At 50.5% G+C, this 12,542-nt stretch overlaps 1 protein-coding gene across 1 annotated transcript in view; it reads left to right on the forward strand.

Moving 5' to 3' along the window:
- The window catches only part of SHROOM3 (shroom family member 3), a gene marked incomplete at its 5' end in the record, with an annotated part of 152,824 nt that overhangs the window by 129,971 nt on the left and 10,311 nt on the right, over positions 1-12,542 (forward strand). Inside the window, 3 exons of the mRNA XM_082482778.1 lie at positions 791-922; positions 3,957-7,215; positions 10,318-10,394. Coding sequence (XP_082338904.1) covers positions 791-922; positions 3,957-7,215; positions 10,318-10,394 — 3,468 coding nt within the window. The remainder of the gene's footprint in view (positions 1-790; positions 923-3,956; positions 7,216-10,317; positions 10,395-12,542) is intronic.

Genomic DNA, 12,542 nt, shown 5'->3' on the forward strand with positions numbered 1-12,542 from the left:
TAATCCCCTGCTTTGACTTTCCACTGCACCATTACGTGCTTTAAATAAGGATGTCAGTGTTGTTTTTCTCCTAAGAGCTGCTGGAGGCCTTCCTTAGCGTTGGTGACTGAAGCAACCGAAGGCCAGCCGTGCCGTGCCTGGGGACGCACCCAGGCTCACATGCTGCAGGGGGACAGCTGGCGGGCTGCAGGGCCCCGGGGGATGCAAGGGACACACATTGCCGGCACTTTGTTGTCACGTCTATTCCTGCATTTTTACCAGCACTGAGAAGAGATCAAAACAGCATTGTGCAGGCTCCCACCCCCTCGTGGTATTTGATTCTTTAGATGACTTTGCCAACTGTCACTTTAAAACGAAGGGAAGCTTTTGAGAAAAGCACTCCTTCGGCATCCGTAAGAATCACATGTAGCCGCCCTGCTTGGTGCCTGGTGTGGGAGTCCACACGCAGCCCAGCCTGTAAACTGACCCCTGCGAATGGGCCCCCAGGCTGGTCCCCGAGGGGTAGGGCTTCTGCCTGGGAGGTAGAGGGGAAGACCCCCCGCTTTCAGTGATAACCCATTTGTCTGCCCATGCCTGTTACCTTGCAAGTATGAGGTGGAGCGTGTTGTGCGAATGTCAGTAACGGTGCGTGATTACTGCTTGATTCGCTTGGAAGAGACAAGAACATAGCAGTGAAACAAAAGGGAGCACGAGCAATTTTAATTGTGGCTGTTGGTGTTACTTCACATTCCTCTTTCCTTGGAAGAGCTGGCCTGTTGCTGATGTGCAAAACTCTTCTGCTTTTACCTAGGCGGAGTGAAACTCCAGGCCGACCTCACTCCTGGCATTCAACCAAACTTGCAGAGAACCAACCCGATCCCAGCATGATGCAAATATCTCAGGGTACGCTTGGCACTCCTTGGCATCAGTCCTACCACTCCAGGTAAGCTATGGTCCCGTGCTGCGTAGGCAGAGATATAAAGCAGTGTGCGTTTTTAATTTAGTATCATTTACCCTGTTTTCAGGCACCTACCACGGGTGTAGAAATGAGGCTCTCTAGCTAGCTTGCCTCTAAACTAGGACCCCAGTCCTATGTCCTCCTTGTTTCCATTGTCCTGCTGGCTTCAGGGAAGCTCTGCCTCTTGCCCAAGGGTGCGTCTGGACAGTGCTGGCTACAAGATCAGAGCCTAAATCTAGAGCACAGGAGTGAAGGAAGGGGACAAAAGATGTGGTGGAAAAATGTTGCCAGTTGCCTCCAAAGAGCTGGACAGATTTACAAACAGCCAAGGTCAGGATTAGAGTTAGGAAAGCTTTGATTCCTGTTTGGTTACCCAGGTAAAGTGGCTGTGTTCTCCTCCTTTAAGTGCTCTGTGAGGTCATTAACAGCTAGGAAATTATTTGCTTTAAAAATCTGCTCACTGTCAGGACGTTAATGCCGCTTGCTGTGGATTTGGGTGCAGGAGCTGGGGTCCTGCTCTGCATCCTGTGGACTGCTCCCATGTGGAAACACAGGATGGTTGTTCCCCAGCAAAGGAAGAGAGATTCAAAGTCAAAATCAGCCTATAAAAGAGAAAAAAAAAAAAAAAAGAAGAAGAAAAGGGTGTAGGTAACAGGGCAAGCGTGCCCATCAGCATAACTGAGCTGCTCTCAGGAGTAGCCGCCAGCGGTGCATCACCGATGATGCTCCCAGGGTGAGAAGTTCAGCGAGGGATTTCCTGGTTTTGACGATCACCCCTGCACAATTCTGCAAAGGTCAGCTTTATCATAAGTGTATGTCCGTGGCTGTTTCTCCAAGAAGTGCGGTGTTTTCACTAGTTCCCAAAAGACTAAACTAGTAACTTCAGTGCTGTTGAAAGAAGGTGGTATGAGGCACCTTTGGTTTTGGCCGTGGACTGTGGCTGAGGCAGATTGGAAGCAATGATGTGGTCCCAGCAAGTTGGGGCTGTTTCTGTGAGGCTGCATGTGTGGCGAGTATGGGGAGGAGACATGCCTAGGGCAGACATATCCCTCAGCTACCCTGAGCAGCCCCAAAAAGTACTTGGTGGTAAGCCCTGGGGCAGCTTGAGGGGGCACAAGTGTAAATTCTGCCCTCGGACGACTTTCCCTGGAAAGGCAGAAGGGTTTCAGGAGTAGGGAACTCTCCTTATAGCCACTGGCATTTAAATGTCATTTCTTCTACAGATGAGACTGAGCCTTGGCAGAGGGGAGGAAAAAGAAAACAGAGCATTAAAAAAAGTGAGGAGATGGTTGCAGAAAAAAAATGTATGTTCGTCTCTGGCCTTCAGCACAGATCAGGCTGTAGCATATTCATTTCCCACCGGAGGCCTTTACTTCCCAGCCATAGCTCCTGGCAGAGCCTTTGGCAGCGTGGCTCTGTCTCCTGGGTGCTTGAAGAGGAGCACGGGGAACATCTAGTGGCCAGCTGGCCAGGGCTGCGCTGGGCATTGCCAGGGAGATGCTTATTTTAAACTAAAATAGAGTGGTGCTTTTAAATGAGTAAACCAGCTTTATCCTGAGATTTGCCGTATCTCTTTCTGCCTGTCTGTGTGTTCCTCTGCATCTCTCTGCAGAGCTGCTGCTTTTTCCCCTCGCAGGCAGGTTTCCTTCTGCCTTTCCTCATCCTTAGCTGCCATCTCCCCCCTGTCTGTCCTTTGGGCGTGGGGGCGTTCATCCAGCAGGGTGGAAGTGAGTGCGGCTGGGATATGATCTGAAGGAAGCTTTAGGTTCTTCAGCAGACACTTGTTAGGGAGGGGGCTGTTACCAAACACACTCGCTGCCTCCTTGATTCTCAGGACTGCTGTGCATCCCCAGCTCCCCCGCTGCAGGGAGCAGGTTTGGTTTGGTTATCCCAGTGGAACAAAGCACACAGAAGTGGAGCTTGCCTTTCCCTCTGCGAGTTGAGGCTGCAGCTTGCACCCTGCAAACCCAGGCTCCAATCCGTTCCTGCTTCCAGCTCTGAGCCTTGCCCTGCTGCCCTTTGCGTGGGACAGCAGTCTTTCCTTTCCTGGTGCTTTCCTGCAGCTCTGCCAGGACAGTGCATGTAGCTGCACGGGGAACTAGAGAAAGCGTTACCTAAGGGAGGGGAGCTGGGAACAGAGGGAAGAAAAGGGAAATCCTGAGGGTACACTCTCCAATCTCCAGTGTGTTTGCTTGAATCTGGGAGGAGAAATTAGCCAGGGGAAACGCCACATAAGTTTGTGATACCCCCATGTGAGGTGTAAAAAGAACGGTGGTTGGAATGAGGAGGTCCCTTCCCACTGATAGAAAGATCTCTGAATAACCTCCTTTTTGAACACAGCTCTGGTGGCCACAAGCCCTCTTTTGACAGACGTGTATCTCAGAGCAGGTGCCAGGGTGTACCTGCACCTGCTGAGCTACATGAGGAGGTGGCTGCGAAGACTTCCTGGGCCATCCTCAGACTGCTTCTGTTGTTGCACCCCGATTTGCCTCCACACGCAAACACACACATCTCTTCTCTGTCTTGTCAGTTTAGTTTTCTTGCAGCAAACAAACTATCCTTGGGACAGCTGAATTTCCAGGAAGCCTGCCAGGGCATAGCCTTCATCTCCATAAAAAGAAATGAAATGGGAAAAAAAGAAAGATATTAGATTCCCCCCAGAACGCCTCTTGTTCTCCTCTCCTCCTCCTCAGTGGCGTCGGTGCTCATTCAGCTTTCCAAGTGCTTTGGATAGGTTTGATGGGTGGGGTTGATCCTCCCTGGCTCCAGAGATGCACTGTCTTTCTGTCTGCATTTCCCTCCCACCCTTCTGTGGTAAATAAGAGCCATGTGTTGCAATGTCAAGCAGTTCCTCTTTGTGAACTGGGATGACTGCAAACAGGGGATACAGTAAGGCCCAAATATGGGTTTTCATCTGCACTTCGCAAAACTAAACATCTTCCTTCTGAGCTCACTTATAAGTTGTTGTGCCTCTCCTCTGCTGACAGTGGGTTTTTACTCTTCTCTCGCTCTTCCACAGCTCCTCGACCAGCGATCTCTCTGGCTATGAGCATGGCTATCTGAGGAGAAGTCCTGACCAGTACAGTTCCCGGGGCAGCATGGAGAGCTTGGACCACTCCTGCCCTGGCTACCACCCTTGTCACCTGTCCCCGGCCAAATCCACCAACAGCATCGACCAGCTGTCCCACCTCCACAGCAAGAGAGACTCTGCCTACAGCTCCTTCTCCACCAACTCTAGCATCCCTGAGTACCCTGCTCCTCCGTTCAGCAAGGAGCACTCCTGCTCCACAGACAGCATGCAGTCCCGAGGTGGCCTGCAGGAGGGGATGAGGCAAGCTGACATCAGGTACGTCAAGACAGTCTACGATGCCCAGCGAGGGATCTCTGAGGAGTATGAGGTGAAGTCCTCTGCCTTGCTTCCGAGCTGCGAGGCCCGGGCCTTGCTGGACGGTCGTGGCCACGGCAGGCTCCACGGCTTCAGCCGGCACAACGCAGCTTCCTCCTGGGCGCAGCCTGGCCAGGGCTCCTCGGACAGCAAGAACCAGCCCTCCAAGGGACCTCCCTTGCCTCCCACTCGCAGCGACAGCTACGCAGCCATCAGGCATCACGAGAGGCCCAGCTCGTGTGCTGGCCTTGATCTGAACAAGTTTGGTCGAACCCAGCCGAAAGGGGCCTGGCCTCAGCTTGTCAGCACCCTATCCCAGGGACCGCTGCTGAAAACCCCCTTTGGAGAAGGGCATCTGCACACCGTGGTGGAGAGGAGCCCAGAGAGCAGCCCCACCGTGAAGCCCAAGCAGAGCTATTCCCAGCCAGCCCAGCCGGGGCAGCCCCTGCTGCCTACTGGTGTCTACCCAGTACCTTCCCCAGAGCCACACTACGCCCAGGTGCCCCAGCCTTCTGCAAGCAATAACGGGACACTTTATCCAGCTCTGGCCAAAGAAAGTGGGTACTCTCCACCTCTTCCGGTCTCTTACGACAAGGCCGTAGCCAGCAGAACTCTGGGCTTTGATGAAAATGGAAACCAAAGCACTACAAACAGATCAACCATCTTCTACCAGCCCCCAGCAGCTGAGAGAAAGCACGATGCTGCAGCAAAACTTCTCCAGCAAAAACCTCCTAGCATGGCAGGCCCAGAAGTCTGCCTGAACACGTCGAGAAAGGAGGAGTTGTTACCCCCTTACAAGGTAGCGCTCAGCAACCAAGAGACTGCAAGTACTGCACAGGCCTCCAAACACAGTTTTCAAGCTCCGCTGCCCCAGCCGAGGGATGCTAGTGAGAGAAAAACTCATTACCAGCCCAAAGAGGACTGGACGGCTGAATCCCAGGAGGACAAAAATGGCAACGCACAGATAAACGAGAGAGACGCTGCTGCTCACCAGCAGTGGGGTCATGGCAAGGCCAAGCAGTATGGCTTCTCCTCCTTGCAGAACATCCCAGAGAGCTCCCGGAGGCAAAGCAGCGCCGAGCTAAGAGAGATGCAACCAGGCGAGGGTTATTCCAGCACCAAACTGTCCTTCCTCAACAGCAGTGGTAAAGAGGAGAAGGATCGCAGGGGACAGGGGCACAAACAGTGGAGTGATGTGGACCCACAGGCCTTTGCAAGGCAGGAGGAGGAGGGCACGAGCGTGACTCCATTCCACACTGCTGAGCCAAAGTGCGAAGAGCCCCCTTCTCCGCAGCACCCAAAGACCTCTGATTTCGGGAGGAACCGGCTCAGCTCTAGCAGCGCCCAAAGTGTTTCCTATGGCAAACCAGATGCCGGCAAGCCCCGCTGCTCAGTGCTGGAGAAGGTCAGCAAGTTTGAGCAGCGAGAGCAAAGCACTCAGCGGCCCCAGAGCGCTGGCATTCCCAGCTTTGGCCAGCACTATGGGCCCAGCAGGACGAGCCAGCCCTCCAGCGTGAGGTGCTCTCTGAACAGCCTGGAGGACATGAAGAGCAAGCTCCGTGAGCCCAGCCAGCTGCCCAGTGACCCAGGCAGGGTCTCCAGCCCCTCTGTCAGGAACGGGAAGCTGGAAGAGGCTGACTGGCGTCCCATAGAGCTGCAGATGGCAGCTTCGGCAAAGCAGGCGAGACCTAGCGAATACTACAGCCTACGTCCTGAAAATGAGGTGCAAATAAGAGCGGCTCAGCTACCAAGGAGTAAAAGCACGTTCCAGCTGGGAGGTGAGCCTGAGAAGGAGATCCTCTGGAAGGATAACGTCCAGGATGCCCACGGGTCGCAGCTGGATGCACCGTTTAACAGGGCTTACAGGAACAGCATTAAAGATGCTCAGTCCAGGGTGCTGAGGGCCACTTCCTTCCGTCGCATCAGTCCTCCATTCGGGAGCACACCCAAGAGGACAACCCAGAGGCCTGCCTCGGCCCACGTGGGCATGAGGAGCACAGCGGCGTCTCCCCACACCCCAAAGGAAAGGCACAGTGTCACGCCGACAGAAGGCAGCCTCTCCGCCCTGGACTACGCCAAGACACAGCACGTCTTGCGCATCAGGGGCCGAAAGCGGCTGACGGCAGAGCAGAAGAAGCGGTCTTACTCAGAGCCAGAGAAGATGAATGAGGTGGGCATCTCTGATGGGGAGCCATCGCCTTTCTCCTTCCAGAAGAAAAGCATCCATTTTGTCTTCCCGGAGAATACGGTGGCTGACCGGCGTAAGATCTTTGAAAAGGATGGCAAAGCTTCTTCCACAGCCAGCCTCTCCAAGCCAGAGCTCAAGCAACTCCAGCAGAATGCCCTCGCCGAGTACATTGAGCGCAAAACAGGGAGACGACCATCCTCGCAAGATGTGGGGCTGCTGAGGGAGCGCTCCCATAGCTCCTACCTACAGGCAAGTGGCCCAGACAGTCAGAGCCTTTCATCCGCCTCCAGCATGAATTCCCTCCAAGACCAGAACCTTTACCGCAAGAGAGAGTCTGTAGAGCGGATATCCAGGACGAGGCGGATATCTTCTACCCTTCCTCCTGGGTTGATGAGCTGCTCTGACACGAGTGGAGATGAGAAGAAAGGGCGCCAGGATAGCGTGGTCACAAGCCAACCGAAAACAGAGAGGTGCCGGGATTACAGAGCCAAAACGGAGCTCACCAAAGGCACACAGACAGACCCTCTGGGCATGCAGGGCCGGCCTTGCTACGGGAAGCAGGAGCAGGTCTTTGAAACAGCCTCCTCTGCCAGGAAATCTGGGAAATCGGTGTCTGTGGAAGACTTGCTTGATAGGTATGACAATCAGACAGTCCCTGTGCATATACGTTCCAGATCGTCTCCCACGGCGGATAAGAAACACCAGGTATGTGGAAACCGGGTCACGCGTGCAGGCAAGCAGGGTACTCTGAACCAGGAAAAGAGGGGGAATATCAGAGGACAAGCTGATATTCAGTCATCGCAAGTACTCTATTGGTTAGAGAGAGGTTAAACGCATAGTGAGATACAGACCATTTATTGTGTTTAAATTACCAGGATGCTGCTTTAAATGCTTGCCAGTGGGGTACTGCTTCTGTTAGGCTTTCTTACTACTGGGGCTATTTCAGGGATCTCAGAGACGCTGGGATTTCAGTGCATATGCTGGTAGCATTCTTGTGTTCTTGCTGCTCCTCACATCCCATCTGCAGTGTCCTGTTCTTACCTGCCAGCATCACCGGCAAAGCACTGTTCGCCTTTCTGGTGGGGTCCACTGTTAAGGTGGTGATAGGCTGTTGCTGCTGTTCTGCCTTAGCCCGCTTTTGTGGTGCGAAGTAGAGAGGATTGAAGGCTGCTTGAAATCGCTCTGGCTCCCGCTGTGCCTGACAGTGCTGGGAAATGCTCAGCGGAGGCACTGCCAAGTAACCATTACGTTTTGCCTCCAGCCCTGGAGGGAAACATCGCAGAGAAAACTTAGTAGAGACCCTGGCCGGTCTTTCCATGTCCCCTGCTTGGCGGTTGGGAACATTGCACTGATGTCACAAATGGGGAATTCGACTGACTCTGATGGTGGTAAATAGTAGAAACAGGCTAACTTCTTAAAGAACAACTGCCCAGGCCAGCTCTTCAGCTGGCTGAAATCTCTTCAGACCTATTTAGGTAACCGCGGCTGGTTGAGCCACACGGATTTACAGCAGTGGTGGATCTGCTGGTCCATCCCGTTTCCATGGCAGGCTCCTTTCATCAGGGGGAGAGGGAGGAAACAACAAAAATGTGTGGACAGGCTCCTCACTCCACATACTCTGAGTGTTTGGACAGTCTTGCATATTTACGGGGAAGCTGAGATGCAGAACATCTCCTTCTACTCTTGCACTTGCTGCTGGCCCAGAATAGATAATCTAGGTGCAACGAAGTGCTACTGGGTCAAGTAACATCAACGAGGAGCTGGGAAACAGGCCCAACCGGGCTGCGGGGGAAGGAGCTGTCCTCCCAAACTCATTGTCTGCTTCATTCTAGATGTCCTCCCTCGACAGACCTCAGATCCCACGCTGCGTTTTTAAATACAGGGAATTAAAAAAGCAGGTTGTGAATATCAAGTGACTGGAATGCATTTCCACAACTGCTGCTGTCTCATCCCATCAGCAGTATTTTTCCACACCAGCCAGGCATCAGGCTCATCTGCGCAATTTTGTCACACTTGGTGTTTGTGAAGTCTTGCGTTCAGTAAGAGAACAGTCCTTAAGAAATGTAGGGTGAAAGCCAAGCTGTGACTCTTTCTCTGCCTCTCGGCACAGTCCCAGCACAAAAACAAGCATCCAGAAAGAGAAAAATCACTAAAATGTACTTTTAATGACAGGTTGGACCGCAATCAGCCCTTGTTCGTTTTTACCCAGCCCCCTCTCTTGGGCAGGGGACGTACAGGGTAGTTCTTAAGTTCTTTATTTCCCCCTTGTCAGCTCATTTGTAATCTTGTGTACGTTCAGCAGCCAAACCAGACTTTCTGCCTGTTGGAAGCTGACTGAAGGAAGACAATGAACAGCAGCACAGACCTGCTCACAGGGTTTTAGTTCAAGTGTAGAAGAAGAGAAAGCCCTTACTGCTGTTTCCCAGAGTGATTTAGCTGTATCCACTTCTGGAATGAGGATTTAGTCCCATAGGCAGCAAGGCACTTATGAAAGTCCTCTTCTTAAATCCTAATTCAAGAAAGCATGTTTGACTTCAAATATATACACCAATCCGTAAGTGTCTGTTTGAAAGGGAAGTATATGTTTAAGTGCTCTCTTAATTAGCTTTGTTTCTGATCTGCCTTCAGTACAAAAGCACAGCTGTAAAAGTGGGGGACAAAGCCAAAGCAACAGGGTGATTATTTTATTTTTATTTTGTAATATTTTTGGCGTTTTCAGATTTTTTTTGCAGGAAATGTTTATTTCCAGTTTAGCAGCGAACTTCTCTGCCTCACTGTATGTTTTTCAGGGCGCTGTGTACAGCGTCTAACGTTCCTTTCAGGCTGCGTATAAATCACATCGCAATGTCACTGTAGGAATTTGTTTAAAGATATAGGGAAATAGATAGCCATGTGGAATTATTAGCTCTCAGTCTCCAGAACGCATTCTCAGCCTTCCTTCCTCTCTGCTTTTTTAGCCTGTCTCAGCCCACATATCTCCCAGCTCCTGAACTCCTAAATCAAGATCTGCACTTACCCTCTCTCTGCAGCAACACTGACCAAAAAAGCAAATTACTAAGGGTGTGGGGAAGTGGGTAACCGAAATGCTCTCTGCTGGAAGGATTGTAGGGGAGAAAATACTAACCTCTTCAAAAGCAGGCTTAGCATTTGCTTTCATGTCTCATAATAGCCTGGTGTCCTATGGTGGGAGCTCTAAGGCAGAGAGAGTCAGATTCCCAAAAGCATTTCAGCTGCAAAATTTCTCTGGTTTTAGATGACATAAATACCTAAAGAGGAGATAGTTCCTGCGCTTTGGTTTTCAAAAGAAGCAAATGCCAGACTTTGTGATGTTTTTCAGCGCCTCTGCCTGTGGCTGGAGTTCCCAACCTTTGTGGCATTCAGCATCTCTGCAGTGTTTTAGTCAACTGTTTTGGCACTGGGCTTGGGCACAGATTGTTCGCTGTTTAGCTACCCTGGTTAAGGCTGCTTCAGTGGTATCTCAGCTTCTTGCTTGCACATAAAACAAAGGTGAACGCCCAGGTCCCACTGATACCGTTGAGCATGTTTTTAGAACAGGCAAGTACTTACTGAGAGGTTTTAAAAAACGTTTCTCTGAATAAGTCTGCCTGTTGGTCCACAATCCGTCCAGACAAAGGCAGACAGGTCCTCTAAGTAGAAGTAGGGTGCTGGAGAGTGGCATGCCGTGCTAGAGTTTTCCTCCCAGCTGCATATGGCACATGCTGTGCTGTCTTCTTACTAGGAAGCATCAGTGTTTTGCTATTTTGTTTTTGCTTTCTGCTTGCTGCTAACGCTGTCTTTGCCCTCCAGGACCTGCTGAGAAGGGAAAGCAGTGAATTTGGCCCCATGGTGAGAGATCCTTTCTATGTGGTCAGCGCAGGAGCCAGGTAAGTATGTGTTAATGTCCCCTTTGTCACTGCAGGGTCAGCTCTTGCCATCCTGCCGCCAGCACCAGTTGTCATGTGTTGTCTATGTAAACAGATGGATGGTGACAAACTAGAGAAAACATCAGCACGGACACAGTTCTGGGTGTGCTGTGCCCAGCAGAGTTAGGAGGAGTAAGTTGCTGTGAGCTTTTTTTTTTTCACTATAGCATTAATTCACTATCAAGTCCTCCTCATGTTATCTTGGAGCACGTTTCTGCAGCAAATCTCCAGTTACGTAACTTCCAAAATGCATTTGATCTGCTGTTGGAACTCACATCCAGATGCTATCATAACTGAAGGATTTTAAAGGAAAAAATACCCCGGTGTCCTACTCTGTTTGGTTTTCTCCGGTCCAGGGTGCTGCTTCCCCACAAGCAAGTGAACATTTGCACAAACTAAAACCAGGAGATTTCATTTATCTTGCTGAACTGGGAGCTTGCGTTTCGGCTGCTTTCCTTTGTGCAGGCAGGACATTTTTCTCAGCAACAGGGGAGAGAGAAATGTTTTTAAAATTAGAAAAGTGTAATCATAAAACTCATAATATTAGGACTTATGTAACTATCCACTTAGCAGTGGATTGTTTTGAAGTTAACTAGAACTGAAGTTGATCTTGCTGTATTTACATTTAAATAATAAATAGATGCTTGCCCTAAGCTCTGAGTGCCCAAACAGCTAACTCATATTACAGTAAAAACCATCAAGAGGGACTAAAAGACTTATTCACAAAGGAGCTCTGTTTTTCACAAACTTGCAGTAAATGTCAGCCACTCTGTTGTCACAGTGGGAGTTAACGCTGCCGTCTCCAAAGGTTTCCCCAGCAGCTCTGGGTCAGGGAGCGACAGCTAGAATTTGAGGAAGGCTCCTCGTCTAGCTGGAACTTGCTTCTGACTGGCTGGCCATTTTTGCTGCTAAGAAGACATAAAAGTTGTTTTAGAGGGATTCGGTCTGCCTTCAGGCACATCCTTTTGTAATTATTTAAAACACACGCGTTTACTTTGATTTGGAATAACTTCTTCCATTTTTTTTCTAAGAGAAAAATGCAGCTGTTTTAGTTCATCCTGCCTCCCCATTTCTTCTAGAGATGGCATTTCATCATTCTTCTCAATAACTACTCGCTGCTTCCTTCCCCCCCCCCCCCCCCCACCTATTTTTCAAGTAACGGGATTGAACACCCAGACTGAAAACAAGTTTATTGGGGCACGAAATGTAGGTTTCTCATTTTCATGCTTCACTGCACAAAGATTATTGGTATTAACTTAACAGTCTTATGATGTTTCTGCCACGTAGGCATTCTGCCTGCTCTGCAAGCACATTTCTTCTGGGAGATGGGAGGTTGCTTTCCCTTCTTGATTGGAATTGGATTTCTCAAAAGATAGAATGAAAGGATGGGAGAAGACAGGAAAAAGCCCTTGGCTCTGAGGACACAGGGTCCCACTACACAGGCTGCAAATCACTCCCAGTGAGCCTGAGTGATTTTTCTTATGTGACTGCACCTGAAATGACCTGAAAGTGAATGGGCATGAGTTTTGGCAGCTAGACGGCTCTGATCGTGCACTGCTGAAGCCGATAGAAGTTTTACATTTAACTCCCAGCGAGAACGAGATCTGAATCCTCCTCAGCCTGAAAGGGATAGGCAGACCAGGACCTTACCTATGTGTCAATGATTCATGGAAGGAGTTGCACTATTTAGGATACTGTTGAACGTTCCCCTGCCCCAGTGTGAGTATTTCAGTCTGGTTCATGTGAGATTATTGTAGTGTCTTTAATCCATCCCTTAAGAAATGCAGTCATCATCTGTCCTGTGATTGTCAGCCCAAAATAGCTGGTTTTCTAGGCAGTCCTCAGGTCTAACCATCACCATCCTATCGCTGTCTGCAGCGTACTCCGTGCACGGGCCTTTCAGGGAAGGCAATAGGAAATGCTTCCAGGTTTCCTTGGGATGCAGCTGCTCAATGTGCTGGAGAGGAGATGGGACCATCCCTGCCACCTCTCTTGCTCAAGAAGGAAAACTGTCCAATGGTGAAGTTACAGAAACCCTGGTCAGCAATCACTTGGTCCAGTCACGCGTGCTCTGTGACTTATGCTCTGTGCTCTTATGCTACTCCCCAG

Source organism: Vanellus vanellus (assembly GCF_965231255.1).
Source record: "Vanellus vanellus genome assembly, chromosome: 4".
Taxonomy (NCBI): Eukaryota; Metazoa; Chordata; class Aves; order Charadriiformes; family Charadriidae; genus Vanellus; species Vanellus vanellus.